The sequence below is a fragment of the Somniosus microcephalus genome, chromosome 4, assembly GCF_052327205.1.
Source record: "Somniosus microcephalus isolate GS21.2 chromosome 4, FLI_Smic_1.0, whole genome shotgun sequence".
Taxonomy (NCBI): domain Eukaryota; kingdom Metazoa; phylum Chordata; class Chondrichthyes; order Squaliformes; family Somniosidae; genus Somniosus; species Somniosus microcephalus.
Genome location: NC_140990.1, coordinates 317865889 through 317885171, shown reverse-complemented (window position 1 = coordinate 317885171; position 19283 = coordinate 317865889). Strand labels below are relative to the sequence as shown.

Genomic DNA, 19283 nt, shown 5'->3' with positions numbered 1-19283 from the left:
ATGGCATTGGAGCGGTGCTGTCGCACAAATTCCCGGACGGCTCGGAGAGGCCAGTAGCCTTTGCGTCTCGGTCACTAACTTCAGCCGAGCGTAACTACGCCCAGATTGACAGGGAGGCCCTCAGCCTAGTGTGGGGAGTGAAAAAGTTCAACCACTATCTGCACCGGCAGAAGTTCACCTTGCTGACTGACCACCAACCACTTGTCTCCATCTTTAATCCAAAGAAGGGCGTTCCGGTGATGACTGCGCAACAGCTACAAAGATGGTCCCTTTTTCTAGGGGCGAACCAATATGAAATCGAGTATAAGGGCACGAAACAGCATGGAAACGCTGATGGGCTATCACGCCTGCCACTGCCTACTGCGGAGGAAGCACCAGCAGTGGACCTTGTCGAAATATTTTATTCGACTATAATTGAACGCTTGCCAGTAACTAACGCTGATATAGAGAAGGAGACCCGAAATGACCCGACACTGTCTCAGGTATATGACTTGACGGTGAAGGGATAGCCAACACATGGCGACTCACTGTTGCCAGCATTCTCATCCAGAAGAGAACAGCTGTCAGTATGCCAGGGGACCTTGATGTGTGGATCCCGAGTGGTAATTCCACCCAAGTTAAGGGAGAGAGTGCTCAATGAGCTTCACGAAGGCCATCTGGGAGGGGTGAAAATGAAAAGCCTTGCTAGGGCTTATGTGTGGTGGCCGGGAATCGATCAGCAAATCAAGGACCTGACAAAGAGCTGCTCAGGATGCCAGAAGGTCCAAAATGCACCACCACATGCCCCTCTACACCCATGGGAGTGGCCCTCATCTCCATGGCAACGGGTGCATATTGATTTTGCTGGTCCATTCATGGACTCAATGTTTTTAATAGCCGTGGATGCGCACTCGAAATGGCCTGAGGTGATCAAAATGTCCTCCACCACCACGGAGAAAACTATTGCGATTCTACGGACCATATTTGCCAGGAACGGCTTGCCAGAGCAGATTTGCTCTGATAACAGTGTCGGGTCATTTCGGGTCTCCTTCTCTATACCAGCGTTAGTTACTGGCAAGCATTCAATTATAGTCGAATGAAATATTTCGACAGGATCCACTGCTGGTGATTCCTCCGCAGTAGGCAGTGGCAGGCGTGATAGCCCATCAGCGTTTCCATGCTGTTTCGTGCCCTTATACTTGATTTCATATTGGTGCGCCCCTAGAAAAAGGGACCATCTTTGTAGCTGTTGCGCATTCATCACCGGAATGCCCTTCTTTGGATTAAAGATGGAGACAAGTGGTTGGTGGTCAGTCAGCAAGGTGAACTTCTGCCCGTGCAGATAGTGATTGAACTTTTTCACTCCCCACACTAGGCTGAGGGCCTCCCTGTCAATCTGGGCGTAGTTACGCTCGGCTGAGGTTAGTGACTGAGACGCAAAGGCTACTGGCCTCTCCGAGCCGTCTGGGAATTTGTGCGACAGCACCGCTCCAATGCCATAGGGTGATGCATCACACGCCAACCGAATTGGTAGTGCTGGGTTGAAATGAGCCAACACCTCTTTTGATGTGATCAATTCTTTGCACTTCTGGAAAGCTCGTTTACATTTGTCATTCCACTTCCATGGTACCCCCGTTTGCAGTAGGGTGTTCAGTGGGTGTAGTACTGTAGACAAATTCGGCAAGAACTTATGGTAGTAGTTCACCAGCCCGAGGAACGACCTCAGTTGTGACACATTTTCCGGTGCTGGAGCCTTGACTACTGCCTCAATCTTTTCAGGGGACTTATGTAACCCCTCTTCATCAATAATGTGGCCACAATACGAGATCTGCTTCTGGAAAAACTCACATTTGTGGCGATTAGCTCGGAGCCCATATTCCTTCAATCTAGTGAGCACCTGTTCCAGGTTGACGAGGTGATCACTGTCATTTTCGCCCGTGACCAAGATGTCGTCCAAATAACACTGGGTCCCTGGAATCCCTTGCAGGACTTGATCCATTGCCCTTTGCCAAATAGCCGGAGCTGATGCTACCCCGAACACCAGCCGGTTGTATTGGTAGAGACCTTTATGAGCGTTGATCGTGAGGTACTGTTTCGAGGCTTCTTCTACCTCCATTTGCAGGTACGCCTGGTCCAGATCAATCTTAGTGAAGCGTTTCGCTCCAGATAGCGAGGCGAAAATATCTTCAATCCGCGGAAGCGGATATTGTACAGTGTGAAGGACTGGGTTCACTGTCACCTTATGTACCTTCTTGTACTTCTCCTGTGGAGATTTCTTGCTGCTGGTTTTCTTTCCCGATCTGCAGACTCTTGCTATGTGTCCTACTTTTCCACACTGTCTGCACACTTTGTCCTTGAACCAGCAATCATTATGGTCGTGTGTTGTTCTGCCGCAGCGATAGCACTTCACTGTTCCGTATGACATTTCATTTGTGCCATATTCTTGCGGTCTCCGTTGTATCTCTGCAGCGCCCCGTGCTGCTGCTTCGTGTGATACTGCAATGCTGAAAGCCTTGTCCAGCGTAAGATCGTTTTCTGATAGAAGCCGTTTCTGGGTTCCTTCACTTTGAAGCCCACACACAAACTTGTCCCTTAAAGTATCTGCTAGTCCCGTTCCAAACTGGCAGTGTTTCGATAGCTTGCGCAGTTCCGTTCAATACTCAGCATTACTTTCATCTTTATGCTGGTTCCTTTTGTGAAACTTAAATCTTTCTGCTATCAGCAGCGGTGTGGGGTTTAAGTGGTCCTGTAGGATTGACACTATGTTTTCAAAATCCTTTTCTACTGGCTTCTCTGGGGTTAGTAGGTTTCGTAGTAAGCCATACGTTTTTGCACCCATTGAATTCAACAATACCAGCGCTTTCTTGTCATCTGGCACTTCATTCGCCTTGCAGTATACTTCTATGCGTTCGACATATGTCGTCCAATCTTCGACTTCATTGTCGAACGCTGTGATACTGCCACTCTTCGGCATTTTTGGGTGTGGTTAGACTGGCTTAAAATGGCGTCTCCCACGCTTTCCTTTCTTCCCCGCTGCGGCTTAAAATGGCGTCTCCTGCGCTGCTGCCAACGCCGCTCTCGGCGGTCCTCGTGGCAAATGGCGACGCCCTGTGGGTTTCGTGCGCTGCTCCTGCGCTGCTGCCAATGCCGCTCTCTGCGGTCCTCATGGCAATGGCAGTGCCTTGCGTTTTCCTGCGCGCCTCTCTCCCCCGTTGACACTGCTCGGCCCTTGACCACCGGCTGCGCTCTGCTCTCTCTCGCCTCTCTCCCCCCCGTTGACGCCGCTCGGTCCTGAACACCGGCTGCGCCCTGTGCGCTCTGCCCTCTCTCTCTCCCCCGTCGACTCTGCTCGGCCTTTTTCTGTGCCGCTCGGTCGGGCTCTAGCCCGTCGCAGTCCGGGAAGCGTCTGCGCAGTACCTGTTGCCAGCCCATTTCACTGGACCACCGTGACTGGAAAGCCAAGCCTGGCTCTCGACAGCCTCCCCTGTGATGCTCAAATCTCCGCTGGATGACTGGGCGGTTGCCCGTGGTCGACGCCCGTGCTTCTGGACTCGACCTTCTTCCACTGTTCTCCAGGAGCGAATCCCTGGGAGGTGATGCAGAGTTGTAGGTAGGTTCGAACTTGCTCGTCGCCACTGTTACGTCCGTGTAATAATAAGAAAAGGACTGCAGAGAACGGTACAACAGGTGTTTACTCAACGTGGTTCAAACTGCAACTGAAACAACAGATTACTACTCAGCGTTATATACAGGTGTGGTCACTGCCGGTACTACAGTATACATGAGCTGTAGAAAGTAGTTCCCCCCTTAAAGGTACATACATTACAGTAAGGAATACCTATTATATTCACATGTGATCACATGCTGAGTTGTCATTGGCCTGCAGGCATCTGTAAGGGGTCCTAACTCCATCTTGTCCCCACTGTGCTGTATGATTGAGATCACAGACCAGATACTTCATAAAAGAGTTTAAACTGTAATAGTCCATTGTCCTGCAATTTATTATTTTTGTACAAAGTGTGCAAAACAAGACAAACCCGTGCTGTACCTGCCCTGGGATTGTTTGATGGGACAGTGTCGAGGGAGCTTTACTCTGTATCTAACCCGTGCTGTACCTGCCCTGGGAGTGTTTGATGGGACAGTGTAGAGGGAGCTTTACTCTGTATCTAACCCGTGCTGTACCTGCCCTGGGAGTGTTTAATGGGACAGTGTAGAGGGAGCTTTACTCTGTATCTAACCCATGCAGTACCTGCCCTGGGAGTGTTTAATGGGACAGTGTAGAGGGAGCTTTACTCTGTATCTAACCCGTGCTGTACCTACTCTGGGAGTGTTTGATGGGACAGTGTAGAGGGAGCTTTACTCTGTATCTAACCCGTGCTGTACCTGTCCTGGGAGTGTTTGATGGGACAGTGTAGAGGGAGCTTTACTCTGTATCTAACCCGTGCTGTACCTGCCCTGGGAGTGTTTGATGGGACAGTGTAGAGGGAGCTTTACTCTGTATCTAACCCGTGCTGTACCTGCCCTGGGAGTGTTTGATGGGACAGTGTAGAGGGAGCTTTACTCTGTATCTAACCCGTGCTGTACCTGCCCTGGGAGTGTTTAATGGGACAGTGTAGAGGGAGCTTTACTCTGTATCTAACCCATGCAGTACCTGCCCTGGGAGTGTTTAATGGGACAGTGTAGAGGGAGCTTTACTCTGTGTCTAACCCGTGCTGTACCTACTCTGGGAGTGTTTGATGGGACAGTGTAGAGGGAGCTTTACTCTGTATCTAACCCGTGCTGTACCTGTCCTGGGAGTGTTTGATGGGACAGTGTAGAGGGAGCTTTACTCTGTATCTAACCTGTGCTGTACCTGCCCTGGGAGTGTTTGATGGGACAGTGTAGAGGGAGCTTTACTCTGTATCTAACCCGTGCTGTACCTACTCTGGGAGTGTTTGATGGGACAGTGTAGAAGGAGCTTTACTCTGTATCTAACCCGTGCTGTACCTGCCCTTGAGTTGCCAAAAAAGAAACAACCTACCTGAGACCTAAAGAGGCCAAAATGTTTTTTTGAGGGGGTGGGGGCAGAGACATGCCTCTCCTTGTCCAATTGGCTGATGCCTTAAGTTTTTTGAGGCTGGGATATGATTGTAGGTTCTCTCGGTAGGAGGCCAGCAATTGAACTTTGGAGCCAATGGGTCACCAAGATGTTCAACAGTAAAGTTCATGTATATTTAGAAGCAACTAATCTCTGATTAACACCTCTTAGACTTTTATCAATGGGCCAGAAATTCCTAAACGGGGTTGCAGCGCGTGCAAGCCCCGTATTTGCACTTACCCCGCGCTACTGCAGATCAGCTCCAGGGACGCCTGGACTTGGTGTTTGAAAAAGAAGATTCCCGGGCAGCGTGTGACGTCACGCCACCCAGGAGTGCAGCCAGCGCGAAGCCAGTAGCGTGCAGTGCAAGTGAGACACGCCCCTTGAGGTCTCAGTTTCACTGGACACGCCCCCAATGTATCTGTCAAGCTGCTAAGCATTTTTACATGCAAAGCAGCAGTTTAAATAGGTTTTTGGAAGTTTTTTGAAGATTTTGGAAATTTTTATAAACTTTTTAAAAAGTTTACATTATTTTGAGTAATCTGAAGTAGTTTTAAAGAGAACTAAAGCAATTTAAAGACTTTTAAAAGCCCTAAAAGAATTTTTTAAATTCCATTTATTTATTTAGCAATGTCGTCGTCATACGTGTCTTCACACTGTTCCCTTTGGGGAACTGTATGAAGTGGTGGAAGGATTTATGGCCATGATTAACGCTCATTCCGTGACCGTAACCATCTTTGAACCAGCCATTAGGGCGGTTAGTCCTATGGCGCGAGGGTTTTACGGGCTCCCACAAGCTATACAAGGAGGGGGTGCCACGCACACCCACAGATGCAAATATCCCACTGGATGTCAACCCAGAATTTAGAGCCGGAGCTCCGACTCCACTTGCCGGGACTGTCTGGAGCGGGGTTCGAAACCCTACCCTGATCTGGCCCAGCGGCGGGGATCCTACCGTTATGACAAAGGCCCAATCCGATTAGCAACTTAAAATGGCAGCATAGGGCTCCAGTCACGGGGAGGGGAAAGGCGCAGGAAACGTATGGGTGTCACCTTTTGTGCGGAGTGGGCCTTTTGCGTAGCAGTAAGCATCCCCGCCGCTGGGCCAGAAGGAGTAGGGTTTTGAACCCCACTCCAGACAGTCCCGGCAAGTGGAGTCGGAGCTCCAACTTTAAATTCTGGGTGGACATCCAGCGGGATACTTGCGTCCGTGGGTGTTGGTGGCACCCCCCCCTCCCCTCCCTCACCCCCCCTCCCCCCCTCCCCCTCCCCCCTCGTAACCCGAACGTACTCACGCTTCTGGCCGCGAATTTCTGGCCCAATGTGTCTCGCTTCTGAGTCAAGAGGTTGTGGGTTCAAGTTCCACTCCAGAGATTTGAGCACAACTTCTAGGCTAACACTCCCAGTGCAGTACCGAGGGAGTGCTGCACTTTCGCAGGTGCCGTCTTTTGCATCAGACGTTAAACCCAGGCCCCGTCTGCTCTCTCTCAGGTGGATGTAAAAAATCCCGCGGCACTATTTTGAAGAAGAGCAGGGGAGTTCTCCCCGGGTGTCCTGGGGCCAATATTTATCCCTCAACCAACATCACCAAAACAGATGACCTGGTCATCGGTTGTTTGTGGAAGCTTGCTGTGCGCAAATTGCCTACATACTACAAAATTAGTTAATTGGCTGTTAAGTGCTTTGGGACGTCCTGCGGTCATGAAAGGTGCTACAGAAATGGAAGTTATTAAACGAAGGTCGATGATACATTTTGTATTTCTCTCTTGGCTTGTTCTGTGTAGGTGTACGCAGCCTGGATATCTTCATCCTGGTCCTGCTGACCATGCCGGTGATTCAAGGAGGAATTCTGGCCTTTCTCCTGGACAACACGGTTTCAGGTGAATTCGAAAACCTTACTGATGGTATTTTTCCCGTACGGTGTTGCCCGGTCGGCTTGACTGGTGCGGTAGCGGCTCCGGCTGTGTCGCGATACGAACGGGGAGTAACAGGAATATATTGGCCCAGAAATTCGGGTCGGAGGCTTCCCGCGGGTGCAAGCCTCCGACCTGCACTTACCTAGCGCGCCGGTCGTTGAGCTGTGGGCTCGCGTGGGATTCCGATCCTGGGCCTCCTCCAACTGCCGGCGCGCAGTGCTTGCGTATCCCAGGGGCGCAGTTAGTTCGATGCGTCCCCTGGGATCACGTGGGCCATGGAGAGCCAATGGTAGCAGGGAATGCTTCATTCATAAGTTTGACTATAAGCCCCAAAACATCACTAAAACTTCAAATAAATTGTTAAAAAAACATCACTTTTTAAAATAACTATAAATTACATGAAATCACTATTTTAAACAATAATTTAAATTTTTGAAAAAATTAATTACATTTTCCAACGGGGCTAAAAATAAACTTAGCTTTCTTTAAAGTATTTAAAAATTATAAACTTGTGGAAAAAATGTTTTAATTTTAATTAATTCACCACTTACCTTGTTAAAAGCAGGCCTTGCGCCTGCTTTTTAAAAGTGTAACCGCTGGAGACTTACCCTCCCGGAGAAACCTGCAAAAAAAATGTAAGTTCGATGCGCACGCGCTGCCTCTCTGGCGCACGCGTTCCACCTGTCAATCCCTTCTTTCAGGGGAACGGAAGTTCCGGTTTCCCGCGCATGCGCAGTGCATGCACGAAACCGGCACTTTAGTTGGGCCTACGCATGAGTACCCCGTGCGTACTCACCCATTGGGACCCGAATTTCTGGGCCAATATACTGCTCCCATCAAACAGAGGCATGTGTGATGGAGTGTGCATCAAGCCGCCTCCACCTTTTATCTCCATTGATAAAGGACAATTCTTGCTTTCATGTAGCTTAGAGGTTGAGACATCTCAAATGCTTCACCCAATTAGTGATTTGTCGGAGTGCAGTGACGTGTGTTATGTAAGCAAGCAGTGCAGCTGCTCAGCTCTAGGATTAAGAATGTAAGAAACAGGAGCAGGAGTCGGCCATACAGCTCCCCGAGCCTGCTCCGCCATTCAATAAGATCATGGCTGATCTTCGACCTCAACTCCACTTTCCGCCTGATCCCCATATTTCAGCTCCAACAACACTCAAGAAGCTCGACACCATCCAGGACAAAGCAACCCGTTTGATTGGCACCCCATCCACCACTTTAAACATTCACTCCCTCCACCACCGGTGTACTGTGGCTGCAGTGTGCACCATCTACAAGATGCACTGCAGCAACTCGCCAAGGCTTCTTCGGCAGCACCTCCCCAAACCCATCGACCTCTTCAACCTAGAAGGACAAGGGCAGCAGGCGCATGGGAACACCACCACCTCCAAGTTCCCCTCCAAATCACACACCATCCTGACTCGGAACTATATTGGCCGATCCTTCGTCGTCACTGGGTCAAAATCCTGGAACTCCCTCCCTAACAGCACTGTGGGAGCACCTTCACCACACGGACTGCAGCGGTTCAAGAAGGCGGCTCACCACCACCTTCTCGAGGGCAATAAATGCTGGCCTTGCCAGCGACGCCCAGATCCCACGAATTAATGAATTTAAAAAAAAGTAATTTTGTCCTTTGATTAAAAATAGGTGACAGGTCAATCTGACAGGGCAGCTCCGAGGAATCGCGACCCTCAGACCCCACCAGAAGTGCAGCATGGCAGGTTAACTTAATATATTTTCTGTTGTTGAGGTACTGCACTCAACAAGAGTTATGCTTGTTGTCTTGTATTGCTGCTTGGCAATAATTCAGTTTATTGTACAGGTCAATGTAACCAACACTTGGGCAGGCTCGAGTGGCCATATGGCCTACTCCTATCTCTAATACAGAGTGGCTGGTGTGCAACCAGCTCTGACTGTTAGCTTTAGTCACCTAGATGTAGAAACACAAACTGTGTAGAGGTTTTCTTGACATACAGGCTGAAATACATTCATAGAGAAGATGTTTCCAATTGTGGGGGAGGCGGTATCTAAAACTAGGGGTCATAAATATAGGATAGTCACTAATAAGAAAGAAAGACTTGCATTTCTATAGCGCCTCTTACGACCACCGGACGTCTCAAAGTGCTTTACAGCCAATTAAGTATTTTTGAAGTGTAGTCACTGTAATAATGCGGGAAACACGGCAGCCAATTTGCGCACAGCAAGCTCCCACAAACTGCAACGTGATAATGACCAGATAAACTGTTTTTTTATGTTATGTTGATTGAGGGATAAATATTGGCCCTAGGACACCGGCGATAACTCCCCTGCTCTTCTTCGAAATAGTGCCATGGGATCTTTTACGTCCATCTGAGAGAGCAGACGGGGCCTCGGTTTAACGTCTCAGCCGAAGAACGGCACCTCTGACAGTGCAGTGCTCCCTCAGTACTGCTCTGGAGTATCAGCTTAAACTTATGTGCTCAAGTCTCTGGAGTGCGACTTGAACCCACAACCTTCATGACTCCGAGGCGAGTGCTCTACCAACTTTAAAAAATATATTATTTATTGAACATTAAGAACATTTACAACATCGTGATCATTCCATTCTATCATTCAAATCCATTCTGCCGCTCAGCACAGCCATTCCTCCACCACATATTAACATCAAAACCTGAAGTTTAATTTGTCTCCCGTAACATATATTAATCGATTGTACTTTAAAAATTGATCGTAAAATACTATCTTTACATTCCTTTCTGAATAAAACATCCACAGAGCCTTATAATCTTTTAGCTTATGCTTAAAATACTCTTTTAGATTGAGTCTCCTCCCCTTAAAAAACAGAGCATTCCTTCTTTGCACAATCACGAATCTAGCCAAACTGAACATTAAATTAATTGCTGCTCCGCTAGACTCGGGCAGACTCTCCTGCAACCCCCATCCCAAAATTGAGTACCACGGGATTCCCATTCTCGCTCTTCAGTCCCCACCCAGCAAAAAAACCTCACACAACTGTCGAACATAGTACTTAAAATCATTTTTAACTGTGGACATAACACCAGTTAATTGAACAGAGCCTCATCCCATGTCCCACACACTGGGCAAGTTGCCCCTTCCACTCATCCAATCTTACATAAGACCGTCATGGTAAAAATCCAGTTATGAGCCAATTTGAAATCCAGTTCAATCCACTCTGGACATTTAAAATTCACCCACATTCCCTTCCAAATCCTGTTGAAGTCCAGCTGTGGGTATATATTCTGCCAAAACTCCTGACCATCAGGTGTCTTGAATCTCCATTCTCTAAATACCCCATAGAAAACCCGAGTATTACAGTTGTCAAATTGGACCAACTCTTCCCCTTTCTCCAGCAGAAAGTTTGGAAAAGTGGGAAGCATTTTACTTCCTTTGGAGATTTCCACATTTATTTCTTTCATCCAATCCTGTGGCATTGCTCTCGCAATCTTCTCATACATGATCCCTATTGCTTTTTCCTCTACCTCCTGATCCTCCTCCCACACCATGTCCCTCACTATCGCTTCCGGCAACCAACCTGGAATTACCTCGTATGATACATCTTTCACACATATAATACCAGCTTTTATAAAAGCTTGATTAAATAGTAACTCTCCTTCAATGTTGACCCACCTGTTCAAAAATAAGGGCTATTCTAAAAATTCCTCAGCCCCCTTGGGCATAAACTGCACACTTTTTAAAAATTGGGCCCAAGTCTCTACAACCCCCTTATAAAACCTAGGGAGAGGTTTAATCAATTTCAAAAACATATTGGGACAGATATTCCGACACCTACGGGTGGGTACGAGGTGTGTACACACCCACAGGGGCCTCGCAAGTGCCGGTTTCAGGCGCGCGAAGTGCATGCTCTAAAAACCGGTGACGTAATAAAGACTCACTACGCACTTAGTTGAACATAAAGCAAGGCTTTAATCGACTTGTAACAGAACATGGAGGTCTAGTTAGTAGTCACTAGCTTCCTGTTTCCAGATTGTCTCTGGCCAAGTTGGGCCCATGCCCGAGTATTTATACTCCTCGGACGGTGCCCTCAGCTGGCCGTCCAGTAGTATTTCCTGAGTTACTTCTTGTGGAAGTTGCGATTTATGACAACCGGGACTTCCGATCTGCCAAGAATCCTCTTGACAGATCCTCCGCCTGCCCGGCAGAAGGGCCTCCGCGGGGGGGAGAGTTCCGCTTTCTGCAGAACCTCCGCCCTCTGAAAACCTTTAAAAATCTTACGCCTGGTAAAAGCAGACATAAGGCCTGCTTTTACCAGCTTAAGAGTTTTTAAAAAAAATTTCACTTATTTATAATTTTAACATTTAAAAAAGGTAAGTTTATTTTTAGCCCTGTAAAAAAAAAAAATTATTTAATTTATTTTTGTTTAAAATATTTAATTCAATGTAATTTAAACTAACTTTAAACACGTGATTAAATTTTTATTTTTTTTAATGTTTAACTTTTTTAAGTGATCCCCATTCATACTTTTGACAGATCTATATGTAGAGCCCTGTCAAAAGTGTGAAGGGGGATTCTCTTCTTTGATTGGTTCCCCATGGCCCACGTGATCCCAAGGGCGCTCCTGAACCGCCTGCGCCCCTGGGATACCTGGGCCTCTGCGCGCGCACCAGGAGAGGCCCAGGATCGGAAGCCTCGGGACCTACGGAGCCAGCAGGTAAGTGCGTAGATTTCTCCCAATTGGAGGCATCCGCACGCAAGAAGCCTCCGATCAGAAAATCCGGCCCATTATTGTATTCCATATACAATATCCCCTGCCCTCCTATCCCACTTTGTTTTAAAAAATGCTCAAAGCTTGTATTTGACTTCTGAAGAAATCTCTTCACCCATTTGATTCTAAAGGATTTTTTCCTCAAATCAATATCTGGGAAATTGAGTCCTCCCTGATTTCTCCGTCCAATGATGGTATTGTAAGCAACCAAAACTGGTTTCCCTTCCCATAAAAACCTCACACAAGCCTCTCGGATGGAATTTTCCACCCACTCAGGAATATCCTCCATCGTCAATAAGTACCATAGTTTAGAAAGCAGGAGAGCAGACACCACTGTCACTCTTCCTTGCACTTTCAACCACCTTCCTTCCCATCTTCCCAAAATCTTTTTAATTTTCATAACCTTCGGTTCCCAATTTAATCGATCCACTTCATCCCTGTCTTTCTTGCACCCCATATGCACCCCCAGAACTTCCAAAACCTCCACCACCTTAAAGGGACATTCCCCCAACCATTCCCCCCTACCCCTCCCTGCAACCAGGCATTGGGACTTACTATAATTCACTCTGGCTCCTGAAGCTCTACAATATTCCTCCACTACATCCATAGCTTTCCTCACTGACTCCCCATTTCTCAATGTTAAGGTTGTGTCATCTGCATATTGGTGTATCACTGACACCCGCCCGGAACTGGGGACCACAATCCCAACTACACCTTGTTCCTTTTGCATCATGTAACCTAATGGTTCTGCTGCCAATGTGTACAACAATGGGGACAGGGGATAACCCTGTCTCACTGACCTCTGTATCGGAAAATACTTGGATAAGAAACCATTACATTTAAAAAAGTTAAATATGTTTGAATAAAAAATCCTTATCCACTCAATGAAATTTTCCCCGAAACCAAATGCTTCCAAAACCATCAATAAAATCTCATGAGAGACCCTATCAAAGGATTTCTCTTGATCTATCTTTAATACATAAGCCTCCCTCCCACTCTCTTCCATGAGCTCTATCGCATCTCAGATTGAGACCACAGAGTCTGCGATGTCCAGGCCTATAACTCCATAGGACTGAGAGAGCATAACTATCTGCGGCATCACCTCCTTCATACGATTTGTCATAACTCTCGCCAAGATCTTATAATCCACATTTAATAATGTGATGGGCCTCCAATTCTTTAGATCCCTTCTATCCCTTTTATTTTTATAAGCTAAGCTTATGACACCTCTCCTCATAGATGACATGGGCCAGGCTTCCCTCAATTTTAATCTCCTTAAAAACCTCTAAGAGCAAGGACTTAAAATCTTGAAAAAATCTTTATAAAATTTTGCACTTAGTCCATCGGACCCTGGGCTTTTCCCCCCTTCATTCCACTTATTGCTACTTTTATTTCTGCTAATCCTACTTCTTTGTCACACATGCTTCTCTCATCCTCCTTTAAACCCTCTTCAATAAAAGCACTAACCTTCTCCATCACCAATTTGGAAATGGCTTCTTTTGTATGTAACTCTTGATAAAAGCTGCTAGCCGCCTCTAAAATCTCCCCACTTTCATTAATGATCTTCTCCCCAACCTTCAACTCTCCAATTAACGATAATCTCTGTCGCAGCTTCTCTTGCTCTAGAAATTATCGAGTGCATCTTTTGCCCTCCAATGCATCTCTAGCCTTTGCACGGAGAATGGCCCCCTTGCATTTTTCAGCTTGCAATAATTCCCACTCTTCCTTTAAAACCAGGAACTTAGTCTCAGCTCCCTTATCCCCTCCGTCAACTGCTTTACAGACATCTGTAAACCTTTTGTTTATATTCTCTTCTTGACCCCAGTTAGCTGCCACTCTCTCTTTCCCATAACGTACCGAAAAAACTTTTACCTCATATTTGAATTTGTCCCACCAAACTCTTCTTTCTTTCAAGAACAAAGGTTCCTTCCGAGCATTCTTTATTATATTTAAAATCCCTTCTCTATAAGCAGTTTCTTTCAGGTATTGATTGTTTAAAATCCACACCCCTGAACCGATCTTAACTCTGCTGTTCCTAATTCTAAGAGTCAAAGCCGAGTGGTCACTAAAAAATACTTTTTTGTAATAAACCTCCATCACCTCAGAACTTAACCCTTCCCGCATTAACAAAAAATCTATTCGGCTCTGTTTTAAAACATCACCCACCCAACCTGCTCTGGAGAACTCCCTTTTTATGGGGTTCCGATCCCTCCATAAGTCTCTCAAACTTAAATTTGCCATCATTTTTACAATCATCCCTCTGGAGTTATCATTCTTAACGGTCATCTGGGCTGAAATGTCCATCCGAGATAAAAATACATTAAAATCCCCCACTATACAAGGATTTTCCACCTCTGCCACTTCAGTGAATAACCACCGAAAAAACTCGCGATGTTTGCAATGGTCGTTCGGTGCATAGATATTAAAGAGATCACAATTAAAACCCTCCAATTTTACCCTTAGCCATAAAAATCTCCCCAGTGTCCTTGTCCACCAAGGCAACGTTCTCTTTTATGGACGGACTCACCAAAACAGCCACCCCTCTACGGTTATTGGTTGCACAACTTGCAACACCTCTCCCTTCCAAACCTTCCGAAATCTTTCTAGGATATCCTCATCCCAAAAGGTTTCTTGCAGATACAACAGGTCAGTGCCTTTCAAACCCTGCAACAACTGTTGCAATTTCTCCTCAACCCTCAGCCCGTTCACATTAATCGAGACCAATGTAATCATGGCTCCGAATAAGGGAAGTGTGCCTGATAATCCCCCCATCATTTAATCTCTGGCCCTTCCCTCCTCCCATGCTCCTTCCCAACTTTTCGGGCAGCTGTTGCTTTTTCCTGCAGCCGCCGGCTCTTCTTTCACCTCCTGTTTGAACGTTCTCTGCAGTTTCAGCCTCTTCCTTGCATTAGGTTTGGGCCAAGGAGCTGCCCCTTATCCCTCCTTCTGCCCCTCACTACCTTTTCCCTTTCCACACGCTGCCACCCCACCTCCCACTTCCATGTCTTTGTCCCCCTCTGACTCCTCACTCTCCCGCTCTTCTGTAACCTCCCATCCCTGCTCCCCGTCAGATACATAGGCCGCGATTTTGCAAATGGATGCGGGTTGGGAGCGGGTCAGGTGGTTTCCAGCTTCCAGTCCCGCCCCCAACTGCATCTGGCCCACGGACGTGATTTTACGCTGATTGACCTTGTTAAGCCCGCCCTGCAGGCTTGCCGGCCAATTAAGAGGAAGCCATTTGATGACGCGTCATCTGCTGCTTTTCTTAAAGGGACCACGCACAATTTCTTCTTGACAGCTGATTTCTCAGTGTTTGACACATTGAGGTGCTGCAAGCACTGACAATGACTGTTCACATAGAAACATAGAAGATAGAAGCAGGAGTAGGCCATTCGGCCCTTTGAGCCTGCTCCGCCATTCAATCAGATCATGGCTGATCATCCAAATTCAGTACCCTGTCCCTGCCTTCTCCCCATATCCCTTTAGCCTTAAGAAATATATCCAACTCTTTCTTGAATATATTTAATGAACTGGCCTCCACCGCCCTCTGTGGCAGAGAATTCCACAGGTTCACCACTCTCTGGGTGAAGAAATTCCTCCTCATTTCAGTCCTAAATGACTTACCCCTTATCCTTAGACTATGACCCCTGGTTCTGGACTCCCCGGCCATCAGAAACATCCTTTCTGCATCTAGTCTGTCCAGGCCTGACAGAATTTTATAGGTTTCGATGAGATCCCCTCTCAATCTTCTAAACTCCAGTGAGTATAAGCCCAATCGACACAATCTCTCCTCATACGTCATTCCTGCCATCCCAGGTATCAGCCTGGTGAATCTTCGCTGCACTCCTTCCATGGCAAGAACGTCCTTCCTCAGGTAAGGCGACCAAAACTGCACACACTACTCAAGGTGCGGTCTCACCAAGGCCCTGTACAACTGTAGCAAGACATCCTTGTTCCTGTACTCGAACCCTCTTGCTACGAAGGCCAACATACCATTTGCCTTCTTAACCGCCTGCTGCACCTGCATGCTTACCTTCAGTGACTGGTGCACAAGAACACCCAGGTCTCTTTGCACTTCCCCTTCTCCCAATCTATTGCCATTCAAATAATAATCTGCCTTCCTGTTTTTGCCACCAAAGTGGATAACCTCACATTTATCCACATTATAGTGCATTTGCCATGTTTCTGCCCAATCACCCAACCTGTCCAAATCGTACTGGAGTTTCACGACATCCTCCTCACAGCATACCCTCCCATCCAGCTTTATGTCATCTGCAAATTTGGAGATATTACATCCAATTCCCTCGTCCAGATCATTAATATATATTGTGAACAGCTGGGGTCCTAGGACCGATCCTTGCGGCACCCCACTAGTCACTGCCTGCCACTCGGAAAAAGACCCGTTTATTCCAACTCTTTGCTTTCTGTCCGCCAACCAGTTCTCTATCCAAGTCAATACCTTGCCCCCAATCCCATGTGCCTTAATTTTGCACGCTAATCTCTTATGTGGGACCTTATCAAAAGCCTTCTGAAAGTCCAAATACACCACATCCACTGGTTCTCCCTTATCTATTTTACCAGTTACATCCTCAAAAAATTCCAGTAGATTAGTCAAGCATGATTTACCTTTTGTAAATCCATGTTGACTTTGTCCGATCCTGTCACTGCTTTCCAAGTGCTCTGCTATTACATCTTTTATAATGGACTCTAGCATTTTCCCCACTACCGATGTCAGGCTTACCGGTCTATAATTCCCCGCTTTTTCTCTACCACCTTTTTTGAATAGTGGGGTAACATTAGCTACCCTCCAATCCATGGGTACTGTTCCAGAGTCTATCGAGTTCTGAAAGATGACCAGCAATGCATCTACTATTTCTAGGGCCACTTCCTTAAGTACCCTGGGATGTAGATTATCAGGCCCTGGGGATTTATCGGCCTTCAGTCCCATCAATTTTCCTAACACCATTTCCCTACAAATACTGATTTCTTTCAGTTCCACCCTTTCATCAGACCCTATGTTCCCCGGCATCTCTGGGAGGTTATTTGTGTCCTCCTTTGTGAAGACAGAACCAAAATAAGTATTTAGTTGGTCTGCCATTTCTTTGTTCCCCATTATAAATTCCCCTGATTCTGACTGCAAGGGACCTACGCTTGACTTCACCAATCTTTTTCTCTTCACATATCTATAAAAGCTTTTACAGTCAGTTTTTATGTTCCCTGCAAGCTTACTCTCACATTCTATTTTCCCTTTCTTAATTAATCCCTTTGTCCTTCTTTGTTGAATCCTAAACTGCTCCCAATCCTCAGGATTATTGCTTTTTCTGGCCAATTTATATGTCCTCTCCTTGGATCTTATGCTATCCCTAATTTCCCTTGTTAGCCACGGTTGAGTCATCTTTTTTGTTTTATTTTTATGCCAAACTGGGATGAACAAATTCTGTAGCTCATCCATTCGGTCTTTGAATGTTTGCCATTGCCTATCCACCGTCAACCCTTTGAGTGCCATTCCCCAATCAATCCTACCCAACTCGCTCCTCAGACCATCGTAGTTTCCTTTATTTAAATTGAGGACCCTAGTCTCTGAGTCAACTACTTCATTCCCCATCTTAATGAAGAATTCGATCATATTATGATCACTCCGACCCAAGGGGCCTCGTACAACAAGATTGCTAATTAATCCTTTCTCGTTACATAATACCCAGTCTAAGATGGCCTGATCTCTGGTTGGTTCCTCGACATATTGGTCCAGGAAACCATCCCGTAAACACTCCAGGAATTCCTCCTCCACAGTATTGTTACTAATTTGGTGAGTTCTTGCACCCAGGCTCTCCAATGACTCCCTCCAGAGGCTGGAACAGATGGCAGCTACAGGTGAGGTGACAGAAGCGATCTGTCACTGGTGAGAGAGGTCCTCCCAATGAGGTGGCACTAGACATCATATTCAAAACTTATTACCTAAAGAAATGTGTAAATGCATTAAAAATGATTTTCCCAACATTTTCTTACCTCTGAAACTCACCAGTGCACCATTGGATCCTTCACATCACTCTGCAGTTGTCATCAATGCAGAAACATTACAGCAGACTCACAACACGCCACACTTACCTGGCGTGGTGTCCGGACGTCGGGAAGCCCGAGGCAGAAGCAGCAAAATTAAAAAAGAGCCTGTCAGCTACTCTCAACTACCTGTTACCAGGCAGGTAATTGGCTTTAATCCGCTTCCCGCCGCTAGGTGTCGGGTCCATGCTCAAATCAGGGACCCGACACTTGAGAAAATTGTTTGGAGGCGGGTTGACGGCAGGATCGGACCCCGCCGTCAATCAAAATGATTTTAACCTTTAACCTGCCTCCAAACCCACCCTCTCAGTGCTGATAAAATCGCGGCCATAATCTCCCTTAGAGATTATTGCGGTTTCTCCAACAGTGCCGCTCCCTTCGGCCTCATCTCCACCGCTGACCCTTGCTCCCCGTTTCATCTCTCTCTGGGTCAATGGCACATCTGCACCTATCTTGCTCCCTTTTGGCGTCTTTGTCTCCCTGCTCCTGTCCAGCTGCCCCTTTAGGGCTCCTACCTCTTGCACCCTCTCCTTGTCTTGCCCCCTCCTACTCCTCGAGATGTCCGACTCTCTGTCTTTCTTTTGAGTACTTGCACTTACCCCGCACCCCGCTCCCGTCTCCCCTCCCCCCGCGGACACCAGATTCTTTAGGGAGAGCTGAGCTGTATTATGGCTCGACTCTGCCCTTGACCCGTGCTGCCCGCTGCTGTCTTCATCCTTTTCCACTATACTTGGTGTGTTTTCCACCATCTCCATCCTGTTCTCTGCTCCGCAATTTTCTGCCTCTTCCTGCGTTCTTTTCTCCTTCCATTCACCAGCTGTGTCCTCCGACTGCTCCGCTCCTCCGGCCGTTCCACTCACACCTCCTGCTCCTTCTCCCATCTCCTTGTCACTCTAGGGGCTTCCTTCTGCCTCACACTCACAGTAGGTGGGGCCTTTGTGACACACCCCACAGCTCACCGCATTGCAGCTCCAAGCGATTTGTCCAGACTCTCTGCAGTTATAACAGCACAAGTCTGGACAGTTTGTTACAAAATGGCCGTGTCCAAGACAATAATAACAAACCTTCACCTGGTTATCATGCAGTACCTGGAAGTACTGCACTCCTTCCATTGTCCCGAATTTCATGCTGTACGGTAATGACTTCATCCCCTCTGGGAACCGCACCTTTACATAACGGGTTCCATCTGCTACCCATGTTCCTGGATAGTATCGCCTCTTTATTGCCGAGCAAATTTTAATGTCCCACGACTCCAACTTTTTGATTAGCACATCGTCCTCAATATAAACCGGCAGGTTTAAAGAATGAAACCACCACCTCTTCAGAATATAGCAGAGATACCTCCAAGAACTTATCTCCAAACTCAGTAAAAGCCTTTCCACCTCCTCTCGGCCACTGACCGTCACCTCGCACCCAACATTCGGCTTTGGTCGGCAGGCAAAGCAGCTGCCCTCACCACAGACCTCATGGATAATATCCCAAACTCGTATCTTCTTATCCCCGCACTGAACCACCGCCGTAT

At 47.1% G+C, this 19283-nt stretch overlaps 1 protein-coding gene across 2 annotated transcripts in view; it reads left to right on the top strand.

Annotated features, from left to right (window-relative positions):
- slc23a3 (solute carrier family 23 member 3) overlaps window positions 1-19283 on the top strand; it is a 126926-nt gene that overhangs the window by 73894 nt on the left and 33749 nt on the right. For both annotated transcript variants that reach the window (XM_085986801.1, XM_085986802.1), the window contains one exon: window positions 6841-6936. In XM_085986801.1, the coding sequence (XP_085842927.1) occupies window positions 6841-6936 (96 nt within the window). The remainder of the gene's footprint in view (window positions 1-6840; window positions 6937-19283) is intronic.